This window comes from Amaranthus tricolor, chromosome 8 (assembly GCF_026212465.1).
Source record: "Amaranthus tricolor cultivar Red isolate AtriRed21 chromosome 8, ASM2621246v1, whole genome shotgun sequence".
NCBI lineage: Eukaryota > Viridiplantae > Streptophyta > Magnoliopsida > Caryophyllales > Amaranthaceae > Amaranthus > Amaranthus tricolor.
The window spans coordinates 19610200-19629038 of NC_080054.1; the positions used below are offsets into that span (position 1 = coordinate 19610200).

Consider the following 18839-nt stretch of genomic DNA (forward strand, 5'->3'; position numbering starts at 1 on the left):
GAAAATAACTAAAAGTATATTGATTTATGTCCAAATCCTTTATAAATAAATATAACTGAAATCAAAGAGACGTCGTCTCCTATACTCCAAATCAAATTATTACTAGTAAATTTCTTAATTCTTACTGTTGAATCTTCAATTTTTCATTATTTCCTATAAAAATTAGCACCTAAAAAAACCTAAAATTCTTGATGCCAATTGTAGTGCAAAAAACAGAAGCATGATCCAGGATTACATTATCCAGAGATAAGTAATAGTAGTATATGATATGAAAGAGGGTATTTTCATCTACCCTAAAATTCTTATGAATGGCTCTCTAAAATTTTTATCACTCCAACTCTTTTTTATATAAAAATAATAAAATGAAATAAATAATGAAATAAAATAATTAAAAAATAAATGAAATAAAATACTCTTTCTATTCTCTTTTGTTTGTCTAGTTTAAGTTTTTTCACTTTAAAAGAGAGAAATTTAAATTGGATTTTTGAAATATACAGTGAAGATAGAATATACTCATATGAAATCTTGTCAGATTTGTCTTCATGTAAAGTTTTTAATACTTATATAATTTTTAGAATTTTTTATAATGCGTATTTAGAGATATTAAGACTTAAAATTAGCTTTAAAATGTGTGCAAAAAGTAAAATATACACACGAAAAAAATCATTTTTAATGCATTTAATGAATATAAATATTCAAAAATCAATAAATATAACTATAGTCACAAATGGTTGTCATTAAGTCAAAAAAATAATTTTTTTTATTAGTAATAGTTATTAAGTAATTAAAGATAGATTATAAATAGAGTAATGTATTATGGGTCCCTCTTATATATTATGTATTGATATATTCATCCAACTCCCCAAATCTTACGCACGCGGAAACTTATTAATGAGACAAACAAATACTTGGACATGGAAATGCACAAACTAATCTTAATTACTCCAATTTAAGAATGCTAATAATATCTCTTACTTTAAAGAATTAATATTAAATAACTTTTGTTTATAGGGAAATAAAATAGGGTGCTACTTGTTACCAAACACAATGCTTTTAGTGCTACTATTTGTTCCAAAAGTAGGAGCTCAATGATGCATTCATTCATAGTTTGTTTTATTTACTATTTTCCTTGTTTGGATATAATGTTACTTTATCTAAAATATTACAATTAATTTATTATTTACTATTGTTTTTTATTCTATTCTTTACTATTATTGTTGTTAAATACAATTTTGTTTAATTATTTCATGGCTTCCATGACCTTTCACCATTTAAATCTTTATTGATTTTATTTGAAAATGTTGTAGGAGTATTTATAAATTGAATTTGAATACCTTATCACTAGTACACTTTGAAATCACCTAAGCTATAATTTTATATGATTTTTTTTGCATGCAATAGTTGATTCATTTGGGGTCTTGACATTAATTGGAGATAAAATAAATCTTCATAAAGGCATAAAACATAAAAGAAAATGAATTCAATTGAATCATTATATTGATAAAATGTTGATAAAAGTACAAATTTGATATGTTTACATTCTTTTATTAGAATAAAGTTGTAAAAAACATCTTATAAAAATTAGTGAAATAAAAGAAATGATTGAAAGAGTATAATATAATTTTAAGACTTAAAGATTACCCTAAATTTTACACCTTTTTAGTATTTATTTTTTGGAAAAATGAAAAGCACAAATTACATAATTAGGATCTACAAAGAGATATACGAAATATAAATAACCGCAACAAAATAGGTTGAAAAAAGTACTATACTTTTTTCGTCACTTAAAATTTGTCCATCAGGTGAAAATGACACAAAATTTTAAAGAGAGATTGAAAAAATTAACAGTAAATTCGAACAATAATACGTCTTTTAAGCTATATATTGGATCTTAAAATGAAGATATAAATGTGAACTTTTAAGAAAGTAAAATATAATCACGTGAGATCTGGTTTGATTCTTTTTATTGCGTATTTTCATATTAATTTTTTAGAATTTTTTATCATATAAAATTAAAGATATTAAATTAAAGTTATACATTAAATAGCGTGAAAAATAAAAATATAATAACTATTGAAAACCAAAGTAAAGAATTGAGACATTTGATTATGATATTGAAAGAGAAATACTAAAAGGATAACAAAAGTAGGAAAGTTAAAGAGAGACTCAGAGGAAAAAAGTTTCAAAAACTTTGTTTAAAGAGAATAAGAGTATTTATAAACTCAAAACCAAATAAGAATCATGACTTTTGTAAGAATAAATTAAGATTACAAATTCATGGTTTTTCAAACAATCAAAGGCGTTCACGTAAAATATTTTTTTTAAATGATATATATACAGACAAATTGTAAATGTTGATTATAATAATATGGACAAACTTTTAAAAACAAAGAAATTACTTACTTTCTGGAATAGGAAAAATCACTTTTTTGTGAGGCATAAATTCAAACTCTACTAATTTTTACTAGTTTGCTCGTCATAACCTATAAAAGATAATCACATTTGTCCTATATTAAATTAGTTATCAAATAATTAGATAGAAAAATGTGGAGAAATTTCAAGTGGTAATCTTGGATTTTTGACTTTTTTACGTGGTAGAAAAATCTTTTTTAAATTCTCAAGATGACCCCGAGCGTTTAACTTTTTCATGTAGTAGACAAAAAGATAAGTTTTTTGTTAAATTAAGTAATCATTTCGAACAAATTTTCAAAATTATGTCCATAAGGCTTAAAGGTAATCTTGACGTCTGTTTTTATGATAAAAATGTTGCCATGATGGTAAATAATAACGTAAATTTAACAAAAACCTTAACCATTTTTCTATCAAGTGGAAATGTTAAGAGTTTAGGGTTAGCATGCGAATGAAAAAACACATTTGTCTACCACATGGAAAAGTCAAAAGCTGAAGACACGAGATGGAATATCCCAAAAATTTATATTGATGAGATAAAAAGATAAAATAATTAAATTTGTAAATAAGATTGAAAAAAATGAGACCATTGATACTAATAAAATGACCCCATAAAATATATATTGCTAATTCATAACGACAAATTAAATATAAACTGATACATATAAAATTTATAATAAGTCATTTTAGTGGACCTATCATGTCCAGGACTAGGCATGTTACATGTATCAAGAGTCTAAAACCCTTAAAGGACTTTTTGTAACACACGAAATTAATTAAAATTAATGCACGCAATGCAAATGAAAAAAATGTCCATATATTCAAAGAAAACGCATAAAAAATTATTGTTTGTTTCTAAAATTTCATTAGTTCATCTTCATTTTTAAATAGATTTAATTTGTGATCTAGAAAATAATGAGTAAATCATCTGTTTGAGGTAACGCAATACATGATTTCAAAAAATTAACTTGAGAAAGAAACCAATTAGATCTTGTTCCAAAACAATTAATTTAACCATAGTAATGGTATTAAAAATTTTTACAAAATTATGCTAACCCTTTAAAGAAGTTAGGTGTTACTATTTATTAATATAACGCGTTGTATTTTCAAAAGCAAATAATATTATAATTATGATTTACGATTTAAAAGATATCGAGAATCGAATTTAGTCTAAGTTGGAATAAGTAGTAAAAGATATTTAACAATAATGCTTTTAATAATGAATATTCGAAAATCAACGAGGATTTCGTGAAATTGAAATAATTGCAAACCGAATTTTAATTTTATGTCATGCATTTGCTAACGCTAGCCTTTTATTTGTTGTTATAATTGTCATAAAAATAAAACTTTAATATGAACTTTATATACTTTTCTTAATTCAAGTCTATATATTGTTAAAATAAAGATTTATAAATTCTTAATAGCTTAGGGTTCCTATCTTTCAAAAAAGTTTTAATGTACTTTCCTATTGGAAAATATAATAGAATTAAATACACACATAGAAAAGCCTGGTTTAATAATAGGTTTTTTGACAAGCTTGTTGGTTGTCTTTTGACTTTTAACTTATTTATTAGTTTATCAGTCAAAATCTTATTTGATAAATGATTTAAAAATCAACTTAAAATTCATATTTTAAGGCAAAATAAAATTACTTTGATGAATTTTTTCCTTGAATTTTGGCTAAATTAATTGACCCATTTTTTCTAATAAATAGCTAACAATCAACAATATAATAATCAATCCACAAACGATCAAAAATCATAAAAGGTACTCTATTTATTACATGGCCATTAATTCCACATAAAAAGATTAATTTCTAAATAAGACCATATTGAACAACAATAAGTGGTTCAATTATCAATCAAAAAGAGTTGAACAAAAACTCAAATTCTTCATCATGGATAGCTTTTAGTTGGGGACCCTTGAAGAGAGAGATGGTGACATATGCATTGCAAAGTAATGGATCCATGGTTACACACACGTACACAAAGTCACAAAGGGGGAAAGAATGGAAAACCACCCTTCCTAGACAAGACAAATAGACAAACAAACACCCCCATTTTTTTTTAACATAATCAAATCAATCTACAACTTAAATTCTATAATAATATCATCAAAAAAAACCCTAAATTAATTAATTAATCACTATACCTTTTTCCTTCCAACTACTCAACGTTCTCAATTTCACACTTGTTAATAGTTAATTCTTTTATCTCACCTAAAAATTTATTATCTCTATCAATTTAATTCACTTATTTTTTTTAATTTAATTACTTTTATTATTTTTCTTATTTATAAGTAATTTGAATAATTAATTTTTGCTAGAAGTAAATTGATTAGGAAGGAATAAGTACTTCTTCCGTTCTGAAATGCTTGCTACATTACCATTATTGCATTATTTATCGTTTAAACTTATTTTATCTAATACTGCTAATGCATAAAGAAAAATATAATCAAGTAGAATTTATTTGAATCATCTTATTCCGTATCTTCATAATAGTAACAACCTATAATTTTTAATTGTGCATAATTCATTATATAAATAATTAAAAAATTAAATATAATAAATATAATAGAATAAAGAATTATATTATTATAAATTTAGATAGAGAGAGAAAGACTACTAGAGAACTTCAAGAACATATTTTTAGATAGATAGTGTCACATGGCATGTGAGTACCAGCTGTTTCCTCCACTCCATCCCAAGTCTTCTTAATTCTCCCTCTTAATATAAACTCTTCTCTTCTACCTTAATCTAATCTTTTACTGATTTCTTCCTTCTCACTCCTGTTTCTTCATCTCTTTTCTTTCTTCATTCTTCAAACTTTAAGCTTTCTCACTAATGGCTGATTCTGAGACGTTACTTCAGTAAAACCCATTCATAAAACCACAAATTTAGCTTAATGAAACTTTGCCCACAAAAAATGAAGCTACTTTGCACTATATTATTGCTATTTTCTCTTTACCCACCTCTGTTTTCTTCTGTTTTTGCTGCTTCTCCTCCTCCTGATGGAAAAACCAGAGATGCCCAGAAATTGTTGAGCTTCAAATCTTCACTTTTGAACCCAAATATCCTCCAAAACTGGCAAGAAAACTCTGACCCATGTCATTTTAATGGTGTTTTCTGTAACAACTCTAGAGTTTCTTCTTTGGATCTTAACTCTCTATCTCTTTCAACTGATATTTCTTCTGTGTCAACACATCTTTTTTCTATTGAACACTTAACTTCTCTTTCCATGGCTTCTTCAAATATTTCTGGTTCTCTTAAACCTTTCTCTCTTTGCTCTTCTTCACTATCAGAAATTGACCTATCTCAAAACTCCATTTCTGGGTCTTTCCTTGATTTATCAAAGTTTTCTTCTTGTTCTTCATTATCAAGCCTGAATATTTCCTTCAATTTATTGGATTCTTCCAAGAATTTGAAAGGTGCTCATTTTGGGCTTTCTCTCAAAACATTGGATGTTTCTATGAATCGTTTATCTGGGCAACAAGTTCTTCCATGGGTGTTTTCTCAAGGTTGTGAAAAGCTAACCCACTTAGCTTTAAAGGGTAATAAGTTGCAAGGAAGCTTTTCTCTTGATGGGTGTTCAAATTTGGAGTTTTTGGATCTTTCTTCCAATAATATCTCAATTCCCATGCCTAATTTTGGGGAAAATTGTCCAAATTTGAAGTATCTTGACATATCTTCTAACAAATTTGTTGGAAAGATTGAAGAAAATGCACTTGTTGGGTGTAAAAGCTTGAACTTCTTGAATGCATCTGATAATGAATTAAGTGGTGGATTTCCTGCACTGCCTTCTCTAAATATGCATTATCTTTACTTGGGTAGTAACAAGTTACAAGGTGTGATTCCCAAGAGTTTTGCTGATGATTTTTGCTCAAATTTGGTGAATTTGGATCTTTCCTTCAACAATTTATCTGGTATGATCCCCACTGGCTTTGAATCTTGCTCATTGTTAGAAATTTTTGATGTTTCTAACAACAATTTCTCTGGGGAATTGCCTGTTGATGTATTTTTGAAAATGGGAAACTTGAAGGAGTTACACTTGGCTTTTAACAACTTTGAAGGTTCTTTGCCTGATTCTTTCTCTATGCTTAGTAATTTAGAGTCCTTAGATTTGAGCTCTAATATGATTTCTGGTAAAATCCCACCTGGAATTTGTCAAAACCCTGATGGAAATCCTAGCAAATTGAAAGAACTTGACCTTCAAAACAATCAATTAACTGGCCCTATACCACCCACTTTAAGTAATTGCTCTGACCTTGTTTCTCTTGATCTTAGCTTTAATTACTTAAGTGGGACTATCCCAACTAGTTTAGGCTCTCTTACTAAGCTTAAAGACTTGATTATATGGATGAACAAACTTCAGGGTGAAATCCCTTCTGAGCTTATGTATACTAAAGCAATAGAAAACTTGATTTTAGACTACAATGAGTTGACTGGTACTATCCCTTCTGGTTTGATGAACTGCACAAATTTGAACTGGATTTCGTTGTCGAGCAACAAATTGAGTGGAGTTATACCATCTTGGATTGGTAAATTGAGTAATCTTGCCATTCTCAAGCTCTCGAACAACTCGTTTTATGGTGAAATCCCACCTGAGTTGGGTGATTGTAAGAGCTTGTTATGGTTAGATTTGAATAGCAATATGTTGAATGGGAGTATTCCTAAGGAGTTGGCGAATCAGTCGGGGAAAATGGCGGTTGGTCTTGTTGTCGGGAAGAAGTTTGTGTATTTGAGAAATTTTGGAGGAAAGGGTTGTCAAGGAACTGGGAATTTGCTCGAATATGCTGGGATTAGGCCGGATGCGATTAATCGACTCCCGACTGTTTGCAAGTTCCAGCAAATTTATCAGGGTCATACTCAGCCTATTTTTAACTACAATGGGTCTATGATTTTCCTTGATTTGTCTTATAACCAGCTCCAAGGTGGTATCCCTAAGGAGCTCGGTACAATGTACTATCTGTCGATTTTGAATTTGGGTCATAACAATCTTTCGGGTTCAATCCCAGATGAACTTTCGGGGATGAAAAACATTGGTGTTATGGATCTCTCACACAACCATCTCTCGGGTTTAATCCCGTCATCTTTGGGAAGTCTTTCTTTGTTGACGGATATGGATTTGTCGAACAATGAGCTCTCGGGCATGATTCCTGAATCAGCGCAGTTTGAGACCTTCCCAGCTTCTCGATTCTTCAACAACCCTGGTCTCTGTGGTTACCCTCTGCCTCGTTGTGATAAAAATGCTGGTGCGAATTCAACTCAACATCATAAGCGAGGGAAGCAGGCTTCTCTTGCGGGGAGTGTGGCGATGGGGTTGTTGTTCGCTCTTTTCTGCATATTCGGGTTGATCATTGTCGGGCTTGAGATGAAGAAGAGGAGGAAAAAGAAGGAAGCTTTACAGGATATTTACATGGATGGCAACTCACAATCAGGCAACAATAACGCCTCTGCTTGGAAATACACAAGTAATCGTGAGGCATTGAGCATCAACCTTGCTGCATTCGAGAAGCCCCTTCGAAAGCTTACTTTTGCCGATCTTCTAGAAGCCACCAATGGATTCCATGATGACAGTATGATTGGCAAAGGCGGGTTTGGTGATGTGTACAAAGCTCAGCTCAAGGATGGGAGTGTGGTTGCGATCAAGAAGCTGATACATTCAAGCGGGCAAGGCGATAGAGAATTCACGACTGAGATGGAAACCATTGGGAAAATCAAGCATCGCAACCTTGTGCCACTCTTAGGATATTGCAAGGTCGGAGAAGAGCGGTTGTTGGTCTACGAGTACATGAAATATGGATCCCTTGAAGATGTCCTACACGACCAAAAGAAGGGAAAAATTAAGCTAAATTGGGCTGCCCGGAGAAAGATTGCCATTGGAGCAGCTCGAGGCTTAGCTTTCCTTCATCATAATTGCATCCCTCATATCATTCATCGGGACATGAAATCTAGTAATGTTCTAATAGACGAGAATTTAGAAGCGAGGGTGTCTGATTTTGGGATGGCTAGACTTATGAGTGCGATGGATACTCATTTGAGTGTGAGCACATTGGCCGGAACCCCAGGATATGTTCCACCCGAGTACTACCAAAGCTTTAGATGTTCTACGAAGGGAGATGTATATAGCTATGGTGTCGTATTGCTCGAGTTGCTGACGGGAAAACCACCAACAGATTCAGCAGATTTTGGCGACAATAATCTTGTGGGTTGGGTGAAAATGCATGCGAAATTAAAAATAATCGATGTATTTGATCCCGAGTTAATAAAGGAGGATCCGAATTTGGAAATCGAGCTTTTACAGCATCTGAAAGTCGCATGTGCGTGCCTTGATGATCGACCATGGAAACGACCAACAATGATTCAAGTAATGGCGTTGTTTAAGGAAATACAAGCGGGTTCAGGGCTCGACTCATCATCGACCATTACCGAAGATGATGGAAGTTTTAGTACAATGGGAGCGAGTTTCAGCACCACAGTCGATATTCTCGACATGAGCATAAAAGAAGTTCCAGAAGGAAACTACAAGCTATAGAAGAAGACAGTGGTGTCAAAGCTCCCAAAATTTTCCTATACCAACTTAAAAATGGTTGGTATAAACAAAAATTTTCATTACAATATCATGTAACAAATTAATGTATGTATCAAAAAAGAACTTTTTTTTTTTTTTTTTACATTTTTATACATAGGTGGTTTTGTTAACTTTTTATTTTTTATTTTTTATTTTTTTTATTTTGGGGGTCAGTTTGTAGTGTGTAAATATTGTACTAGAAATGTAGGACTCGTTTGAATTTTAATCTATTTTCCCCTTTGCTTAATGCATAGGCAAATGAACATTCAGGCTGTTTACTAGTAGTTTAGTAGATCTGTGACCTCAGTTTGATAGTGACCAAGTGTAGCAGGCTATTTTGGCCATTTTCTTTAGAAGCACTTGATTTGTTTTCTTCCAATTTCTTTTCTTTTTTATTAGTAATTATTCCCAATTCCCAATTCCCAATACCCTTTTCAAATGTCACAACTAATTTTGTGAAAATAAAAATAAAAATTAAAGGGGTCGGAAAATATGAATTGATACTACCATTTTATGTTATTAAAAATGTGCAAGGATCGTATTAAAAATAATAGTTCGTGAGAGTATACCGTAATGGTGGGAAACAACTTGGATTGAAAATAACTAAATTGAATTAAGATGAATAATTCTTTGAAGTAAATTTAAGCCACTAATTTTTTGATGCTAATAAGAAAATCACTATTCAAAATGTAAAATACACAATTCTTAGGAAATTAATTATTTTTTCTTCCAATAATAGATTTTAATTAACCACATAAAAACTAATTTATTTTAGACTTTCCCCTAAATTTTTCCTGTCTCTTATAATTTACCTAAAACTTCTAAAATAAATAGTCAAAAAGGATAAATTCAAGAAGACATATGATACTTTTTAATGTCATTCCAAACATCTTAAAGTGTCATAAGTTATAACTCAATTAACTATTTTTACCTCAAACTTGGGAGACTTATGAATGAAAGTGGGACCCTAAGACTAGGAGGATTGAAGTATCTAACTGAATAGGTTTTCTATAAATATAATTCACATTAAAATAATATATATTAAATTCAATTTAAGAGTTGTGAAGTTAGAGAATTATAACTAAATAAAATAGAAAATAACGAGTATGAGCTTCAAAATAAAATATTAAAAAAAAAAGTTATTATATAGACTAAGTTGATATTAAAGTTTTAGTTTACAAATTTGTAGACAAGTAAAACAAAAAAGTTTGTGATTCACCCTCACATGATTGAATCAATCAAATCAGAAGTAGAGGGAGTAGGAGTATAAAAGTGATCAAACAAATGCCTTTTGATGTAGTACACCCTCTACTCTGTCATAAAATATCTTTCTTTGAGCATTTCTTACTTACACACCTATAAACTATAGACCATAATCCCATAGTCTCATTTAGAACTCTCAAAACGGTTAGATTTTGACTTTGATTAGAGTTAGATTCAGGATGATTTTATCATTAAAATTTCTCCATAAAATGAAAGATTTCCCATAATATTGCTAAAAAAAAATAATAATTCCCACTTCGCATTATGTGGAAAAGTATTTCCCACAATACCGTCCACGTGGAATTTAAATTTTTTTTTTATATAATTTTTCAGATAAAACCGCCACTTGAAATGACGATTTGCCTTAAGCAGTAAACCGCCACATGAAGTGGGGGTTTGGTCAAGGCAAACCGCCATCTCAAGTGGCGGTTTGGTCCCTGGTAAACCGCCACTTCATGTAGCGGTTTGCTTGTGGCTTGCAACTTTTTTTTTTCATTTCCCCTAAATAGTGAACGCAATCTGCATTAAACTAGTTCAATACTATCTATTCCATAATAATCAATTACGAACCAGCTTGATTTGAAAAAATTAATTATGAAAATAATGCGAAGATATATTACAATCATGGAAAGTCATACAAGAAGTTCAAATCATATAAGAATATACAAAGTTTGTTAAACTACAACTCCCGGCCCCTTTTGTTTTGCGCGCCGGTGGATGATGGTGGTGTGAACTCGTCAACCTCCACAATGACATTAAGAGCAAGAGCTCGTCGTTGACTAGCACGCTGATATGTGATGATTCTTTGCGGTGGCGATGGATGTGGAGGAGGAGTGGTGATGGAAGCTGGAGGAACGAATGGTGACATAGTACCGGATGTCGATGGTGATCTGGAAGACCGACCTCGAGTAGATGAACGCTGGTGACCTCTTGTGGACCGAGAACTGGATCCTCCGGAAGAGCTACCTCGGTGGGCTGAACTCCGTGGAGAAGGAGTGTGGAATGTGTCATCTACCTCGCCAATGACGGGTGGAGTCGGTATAAGGTACTCATAACCCGCCTGACTCAATGCATCAGTCAACGACGCATTAATGGAGCCTAGGGTCTGAGAACATAGCCGATACCACACATCAACTGGCGATATAACAGCCTCTTGAATCGTGTTATTGCATTGTATGAGCACCGATCGGATGCGCTCAGCCTGTTTGTTATCATTATATTGTTAAAAGAGTCACATAAAACAATTACTATATGTTATGAGTGTTGAAAGAAGACGTACCAGTAACGTAGATGTCGGATCCTAATGTGATCCTGGCTGCGCAAATGTGGTGTTCGTTAGGCGTAATATGGAGATACGCCTGTACCAACTCATGTACATAGCAGAGCTATGACCTGTGAAGTTATCTCCTCGAACCAATCTAGATGCTCAGCCATTCCACGCATCTACATGCGATCTATGTCGTACGAGGTAGTTCTTGTCCCCAGTCCTCCGATTGATCGCATGTAGTTGAGGTTGGGTGTCACAGGCTTGCGGAATAACCTGCTCAAAACCGAATTGACGTATGACACGATCCGGGAGATGTAGCTCGACGATGTCAAAGCAAATAAGTGGACAACATGATCTCCAAATCTCGTGGCCCGATGTACATATGTGCGGCTGAGCGTCCATCTTAGCCGCTGTGTGAGGCTGCCATGTCATCTGTAATAGAAATCAATATGCTTAGTAATATATACAATTTATTCATAACTAATACAAACAGTAAATGTTAATAACCTGCTTGTCCCGTTGTCGATCAAGTGCGTCTCTGTAGTAGACGAGAGTATGGGGGGAGTGGGATCTCGAAAGATATACGCGAAGCCAGCTGCAAACACATAATGATGCTGTGAACCTAACACCGGTTCAAAATCATCCGCGTCATCTTCCTGATCATGTTGCCCATCGGGTCGAATCGTCCGAATTATGGGCCTCCCTATATGAATATGCTCCCATGACCATATCTGTAACAACATCAAGCAGCCACCAATGTCCTTGGCACCCTTACGAGATGCTCGACATAAGTTACAATACAGATACACTAGGGTAGTACTTCCCCAACTGTACTCATCTACGCGCTCCAAGTCTCCCAGTAGAGGGAAATAGATCAACTGCACCGAGTCACCGCTCTAAGCCCCTGCCCAATAGCTTGTGAATGTATCTAAAACCAGCTAGTTTGACTACCTCTAATACCCTGTCATCCACCTCTCAATGTAACGTACTCGCCTGGTAGAGGTGATCAAACACGGGGCCGGGCCGAAGTACGGGCCAAAAAGTTCTTGCCCAAACCCGTACTATGCGGGCTTTGCAGGCTTTTGCGGGCTTGCGGGCCTATGTTATATATTATTTATATATAATTAAAAACACAAATTACAAATAATTAAAATAAACAAATACAATTGTTGCATATTATACATAATTTAAAACACAAATTACAAATAATTGAAATAAACAAATACAATTATTACATATTATACATAATATAAAACAAATTTAAAATGCAAATCATGAACAAGTCATCAAAACAAATTTTTTATTTGACTTTCAAAACAACTTAATTAGAAATAAATACTAATCCTATAATGTTTCTATCTAGGGCAGGCTACATATAAGGCAATACTGCAAAAATATACAAGTCATCAAAGTAATAGTAAGTAGTATATGCTAAATCCTATCCAGCTATATTACTATAGGATACCATCTAATGCGTAGGAAGCACGTTTTTGGGCCGGGCCGAGCCGGCCCGCGGGCCAAACACCAAATCCCAAACCCGTCCCGTAAAAAATCGGGCCACTTATTTTCTACCCAAACCCGCCCATCGGGCCATATTTTGATACCCAAACCCTAACTTTTTCGGGTCGGGTCGGACCGGGCCGCCCATGATCACCTCTATCGCCTGGTAGTGCTGACAAGTAACCAATTGGGCAGTGGAGCCCTCCCACGCAGCTGTGCTCCTATGTGTCGCCTGAAGCGTAAGCACTGATGGATCAACTGGGCCCGGCATCGCCCATGATCGCTGTTACATACATGAAAATCATATAAATATTATCAGACTCAACATGATATTACAAAATATTAAAAAAAAACATACTTTGTTGACCTTCGAGGGCATGTTTTCTTATTATGACCACTAAATCCACAAAAGCTACACGTGTTACGAGGATGCGTCAAGGGTGCATTACGCCTACCCAAGTGACTCGCGGAAAAGGTGTTCATTACACCACCACTAATGCCACATGAATGAGTTGGAGAGGTAAAATCATCCAAGTGCTCATTAACGTAATTTGGGTTACTTAACATTTCTGTGAATGTATCATGGATTACACTAGGACCTGATTCTGGAAGTTCCATGCTAGTCATGACTTCCCTCGCATTATCCAAATTTGCAAAACATAAACCTCAATTGCCGTTCCAGGGGCTTGTGATGCCGCATAAGCAAGAGCACTTATGCTTTCATCATTCTTAATCGGGACTAGCACATTTTTCCTAGTCACCGGATATTTTATCTCCATTTTTAACATAAAAGAGTTGCCATCACAACCAATTACGTCACAGATTTTGCTATGAAATACCTCAAAATTAGTATTCTGACGATGGATAAACATCACTGTATTTAATCCTCCATTATACCCAACATCAGATCTAGTATAACTTACTTCCCCACCCCAACACACTATAACGGGAAAATGATCCATATTCTGCAAACACAAACACGTTTTTCATGTGATTTCACATACAGTTAATTATTGATTGTGAGTAAGGGAAGTGTTAATTTGAATACAAGAAGAATTTGTGATATTAAGGTATTAGAACACTTATTACAAGGTTCATTTCAAATACAACGCTAAATATACCATGAATATATACTAAAACCATTAAACTAACCCTACAAAGTAATAAACTTTCATTCAAGCATTTCATCAAACACTTTATATGCATACAAACCAAATCATAAAATTCAACTACAAATGTGTAGAATGTAAGCTTAAATCATGAAATCAAGAGAATTATAACTTCAAATGACAACAATAATGAACAAAATATTCAATTTGCAAATTGAACTAAATTAGGGTTTATATTAATACCTTAAATGATAATAAAAATGAACAAGTAAAGAAGGAGAAGATGAGAATGTAGTTGATTAATTTACTTGAATGAGAGGAATTGTGAATATGAAGTAAATGAGGATTGAAGAAATTTTTTTTTAAAGGATACCGGCAGCAGCTTGAGGAGGCAAATGAAATGAAGTGAAGAAAAAGAACAGAAGCATGCGTTTTGTACAGGTATAAAACCACCATTTCAAGTGGTGGTTTGCTTCAAATTAATTCTTTTTAAAAAAAAAAGAAATTCATCAAAACAGCGATTTTATCTAGCGGTTTCGTTCAGATTCCTAAATAAAACCGCCATTTCATGTGGCGGTTATATTAAAAAAAAAAAACCATCCGACGTGGACAGTATTGTGGGAAATACTTTCTCATAATATCTAAAGTGAGAATTATTTTTTTGGGGGGGTAATATTATGAGAAAAGTTTCCCATAAAATGAAGTACATATAATTTTTTGTTTTTATATAAGTAATATTTCATAAAAAGAATAAATATATATATACCAATAAATTTTAAAATGGGCCACAATTAAAATATGTATCGGAATTTTTGAGTTATATATCCACTAATTTCAAGTTAATTTGGAGATGAAAAAATGACATGTCTAGTCCTATTGCTCTATCGGTAAGTCTTTAGGCCAGGATGTTTGCTTGGGTGGGCTCCTAGAGAATGAGTCGAAAAAGTTTTTTATTTTTTGTTTGTTCAAAGTAAATATTTAAGATTAAGCCTCATAGTTTTTACTAAAATGCTAACATAATAAATAAGAAATGAGACTTTTATCAGTTAAATTTCAACTAAAAGTCACACAGTTTTTATTTATATTTGTCAAACACCCATATATCATTCAGTCGTGAGACTTTGGACTTGAGACTTTATAATGGATAAAATGACTATTTTATCTTTGATGAAAACAAAAAATATAGAATCGCTAAGTGCATATTTGTAATTTCCTTATTTATTTTTATTTATTTTTCATCCATTACTAAATACATACATGATGTAAAAGTTTTTTAATCTCAACCATCATTTCTCAATCAAGTCTAATCTTCAAATTTATCAATTATCATTCTTATTTTTCCAACCACCGCTAGTGTTACTCTCCTCCCGTCTTTTGATTTTACTACAATAATAAAAGTTTAATTTTATGAAGTTAATTAAAAGAGAGTACAGATTAGTAGATGTGATAATAAATAATAATAAATTTTCATATAAATATTATAGTAAAATTACATAGACAAGTACAAATAAAAAAAATATTAAATAGATCCGTTAATGACATTGAAGTATGAAATATTATTGTTATTAATGGCATTTTAAAAGGACAAAGGGTGTATGCATTATTTGTATTCAATGAATTGAAAATGATGGAAAAATTGACAATTCAAAGCAAGTTAGCTAAAATTATATTAATGAGCTAAGAAGTAGAATTCTTGAAGAAACAATAATAGATAAGCAAATTCTACGCATACAAATCAAATCGTAGGTTGTTGTTAATTAAACCTAACTAATGGTGACTATAATACATCATCATCATGACTTGGTGAATACAAACAATTAAACAAACAAATAATGTTGATCAATTAATAAAAATATAAAAATATAAAAAAAGTACAAGTAGTTGCTTTCCTATTTGTTTCCTTTACATTAGCTAATCAATTATCTTAATATATGTTTTTTTGCACTTAATATATATAAATGTTGATATGCATGGATGTATCCACGTTTCACGTTATCTTAGTTGTGGTTGGGTATTGTTTTGTCTTTTTTTTTTAAAAAAATTGAAAATAAATCCCAATTAGTTTGGCAAAACATTTTTAGAAAAAAACTTCTGTTCGAATTTTCTAAAACCAAAACAAAAAAATGAAAATCAAAATTTGTAGTTTTATGTTTTTCATTTTGGAAATTTTTTCTATCAATCTGATCATGATAATAAGTATGGTCTCCATCATACACTCATGGGTCTAATAGTTGATTAGACTTGCCTCAAATTAAACTTTACGGTCGAAAATCTTACGACTCGTTTCATTAACAGTACGAATTGGTGGTAATGAGAATAATTTGTAGTGTACTCTCATGGTAATGAATGTTTGATTATAAAAACGCAAATTCTTCTGTTAGACGGTTTCTTTGAGAAACCATCCATAATTTGGTCAGCCCATTATCATTTTTTAGTTTAATTAAGCTTTAATGGATTTAGCCTAAGAGACGTCTTTCAAAGAGACGGTCTCTCAGGAGACCGATTGTTACGAAAATGTTTTTTTGTTTACAATTTTTCATTACCACCTAATATCACATGTTTAAATGATAATGCATTTAAAGAAATTTTGTGAAGAAAATAAGATTGTTGAAAGAGAATAAGCATGACCATTAAGTTTGTCAAGGGATATTCTCATCAAAATTACACTAACTTTTTATTACCATTTTTACCATTTAGTATCAATTACCAAATGAGCCACTTACGTAAAAGTTTTATTTAGTGTGACCCAATGAGTTAGGATCGAGTCTTTGTCTAATAATAAAATAATTACATTTGACTATAATATTTAGAAAATTTTCTTTCCAAAATCTCAATTTTGGGTGATTAAATTCTAAAGTTTCAACTTTTGATAGATATTTAAAGGGAAATTCCACATGGTAACATCGAACTTTCATGAAATGCCAGTGATAACACTTTTGTAAGATTTTTCTACATTGTAGCATCCTGTTTATACCTTGTTTAGTTGCTATAGCATTTTCAGTTAATTCTTGTTAATTTCCATTTAATTCACCATTTTGACGTTTCTACCCTTATTAAATGTTTGTCTTTGTAATTTACCCTAAACCATTTTTACGCTCTCAAGTGTTTAATTCACCATTTTGACTTACAATTTAATTCATAAAGCTCTCATATCTCGTGACAATTTTGTTTTCATTCAAATTGTTGTCTTTATAATTATTTACCCTAGTTAAGTACATATGTATTGGTGCTTGAAATGCACCTTTTGAACTTTATAATCCTAATTAAGTACATTAAGTGAACATTATGACTTATGTAATAGTGCTTAAGGCACCTTTTGTTAAAAATACCAATAATTTAAATGAAAACAAAACTATTACAACATTTGAGAGCGTTGATAAATTAAACGATAAATTAAACGTCAAAATGGTGGATTAAATATTTGAGAGCATAAAAATGGTTTAGGGAAAATATAAAGACAACAAACAATACTTAGTATGGGTTAAAATGGTGAACTAAATGGAAATTGACAAGAATTTAACGGAAAATGCACGACAATTAGATATATTAATTGGATGTTACCATATGGAAAAATCTTATAAAAATGCTACCACTAACGTTTCATGAAAATTCAATGTTATCATGTGGAATTTCCATATTTAAAAATCTAAACTTTGGGGTTGTCTGAATTTAAAGTAATGGACTCCTTGGTAATCGGTAGAGGAGGTTAACCATATTAAATTGTTGTATATAGTTGTAGCATTTAGGGCCTAATTTTTTAATGCTAAAATTTTAAAAATTAAAAATGAATGGAATTAAAAATTTATTGAAAATATGAGTGTAAAAATGTAAAACTAGTGCCTGAAACTGTTTAAAACATTATAAATTAAACTTTATTAAGTTAAATTTTATCTCAATTCAAATAAATATTATTTTTATTTAGGTTAAGTGTTGAGTTAAATTCTAATATGATCTTTTACTAATAATCCTTATACCAATACTTTACAACTTCCTACATTTTTTTTTATTAATTATCCATAATATTATGCTACTTAATAATGCCAACATAAAAGATGACAATCATGACATAAACCAATACATTATTAATTCACAACCGTAGATTATTTTCCAAGGACGGAAGCGATTATTTTGATGTCACAACATGCATGGATGCATGGTCAAACAGTTGACTGCCTTTCTATTAAACACAATTAATAATTTAATATCCATTGCATGCACGACTCTAACAAATAGTACTCCATTTTGACAGCTAATATATTTTAGTTTAGTTCTTAAATTATTTTATTTACATAAATTCCTTTGTTAGATGGTCATAAAATGTGCTTCGTATGTGAGTAAAATAGTCTAACTAATATATTTATTAACATATGAACTTTTTGTTTTGAAATCGTCTTATTAAGAGATTATCTCTCATAAGAATAAATTTTTAATTTTATTTATTTAAAATTACTCATAATTAATTTCTAAATATAAAAGTACATAATGTTCGTAGTCCATTGATTAAAGTGCATTAGTGCAAGTTGATTAACATATTTTTTATAAACTTTTAACATATCATGTCTCCAAAGATAAACAAATGTATAATCAAAACAAAAATAAATAAATAAACAAAGTACAAGACAAACTGATATCATAAGAAAATGTTCCCTCTTTATAGGGACAATAATGGTCATTTTTAATGTATAATATGTTCATGTTAATTAATTGCAATCTCTTTTTAAC

At 31.4% G+C, this 18839-nt stretch overlaps 1 protein-coding gene across 1 annotated transcript; it reads left to right on the forward strand.

The window, feature by feature from the left end:
• The first annotated feature begins 5047 nt into the window (after positions 1-5047).
• LOC130820855 (systemin receptor SR160) lies at positions 5048-9259 on the forward strand. The gene has a single exon (XM_057686395.1). The coding sequence runs from the start codon at positions 5313-5315 to the stop codon at positions 8940-8942; it is 3630 nt and encodes a 1209-aa protein (XP_057542378.1). The 5' UTR covers positions 5048-5312; the 3' UTR covers positions 8943-9259.
• The last annotated feature ends 9580 nt before the right edge of the window (positions 9260-18839 follow it).

What these genes read in the sequence shown, in the direction of transcription:
- LOC130820855 (XM_057686395.1), top strand. Translation starts at nt 5,313, where the DNA reads ATGAAACTTTGCCCACAAAAAATGAAGCTACTTTGCACTATATTATTG.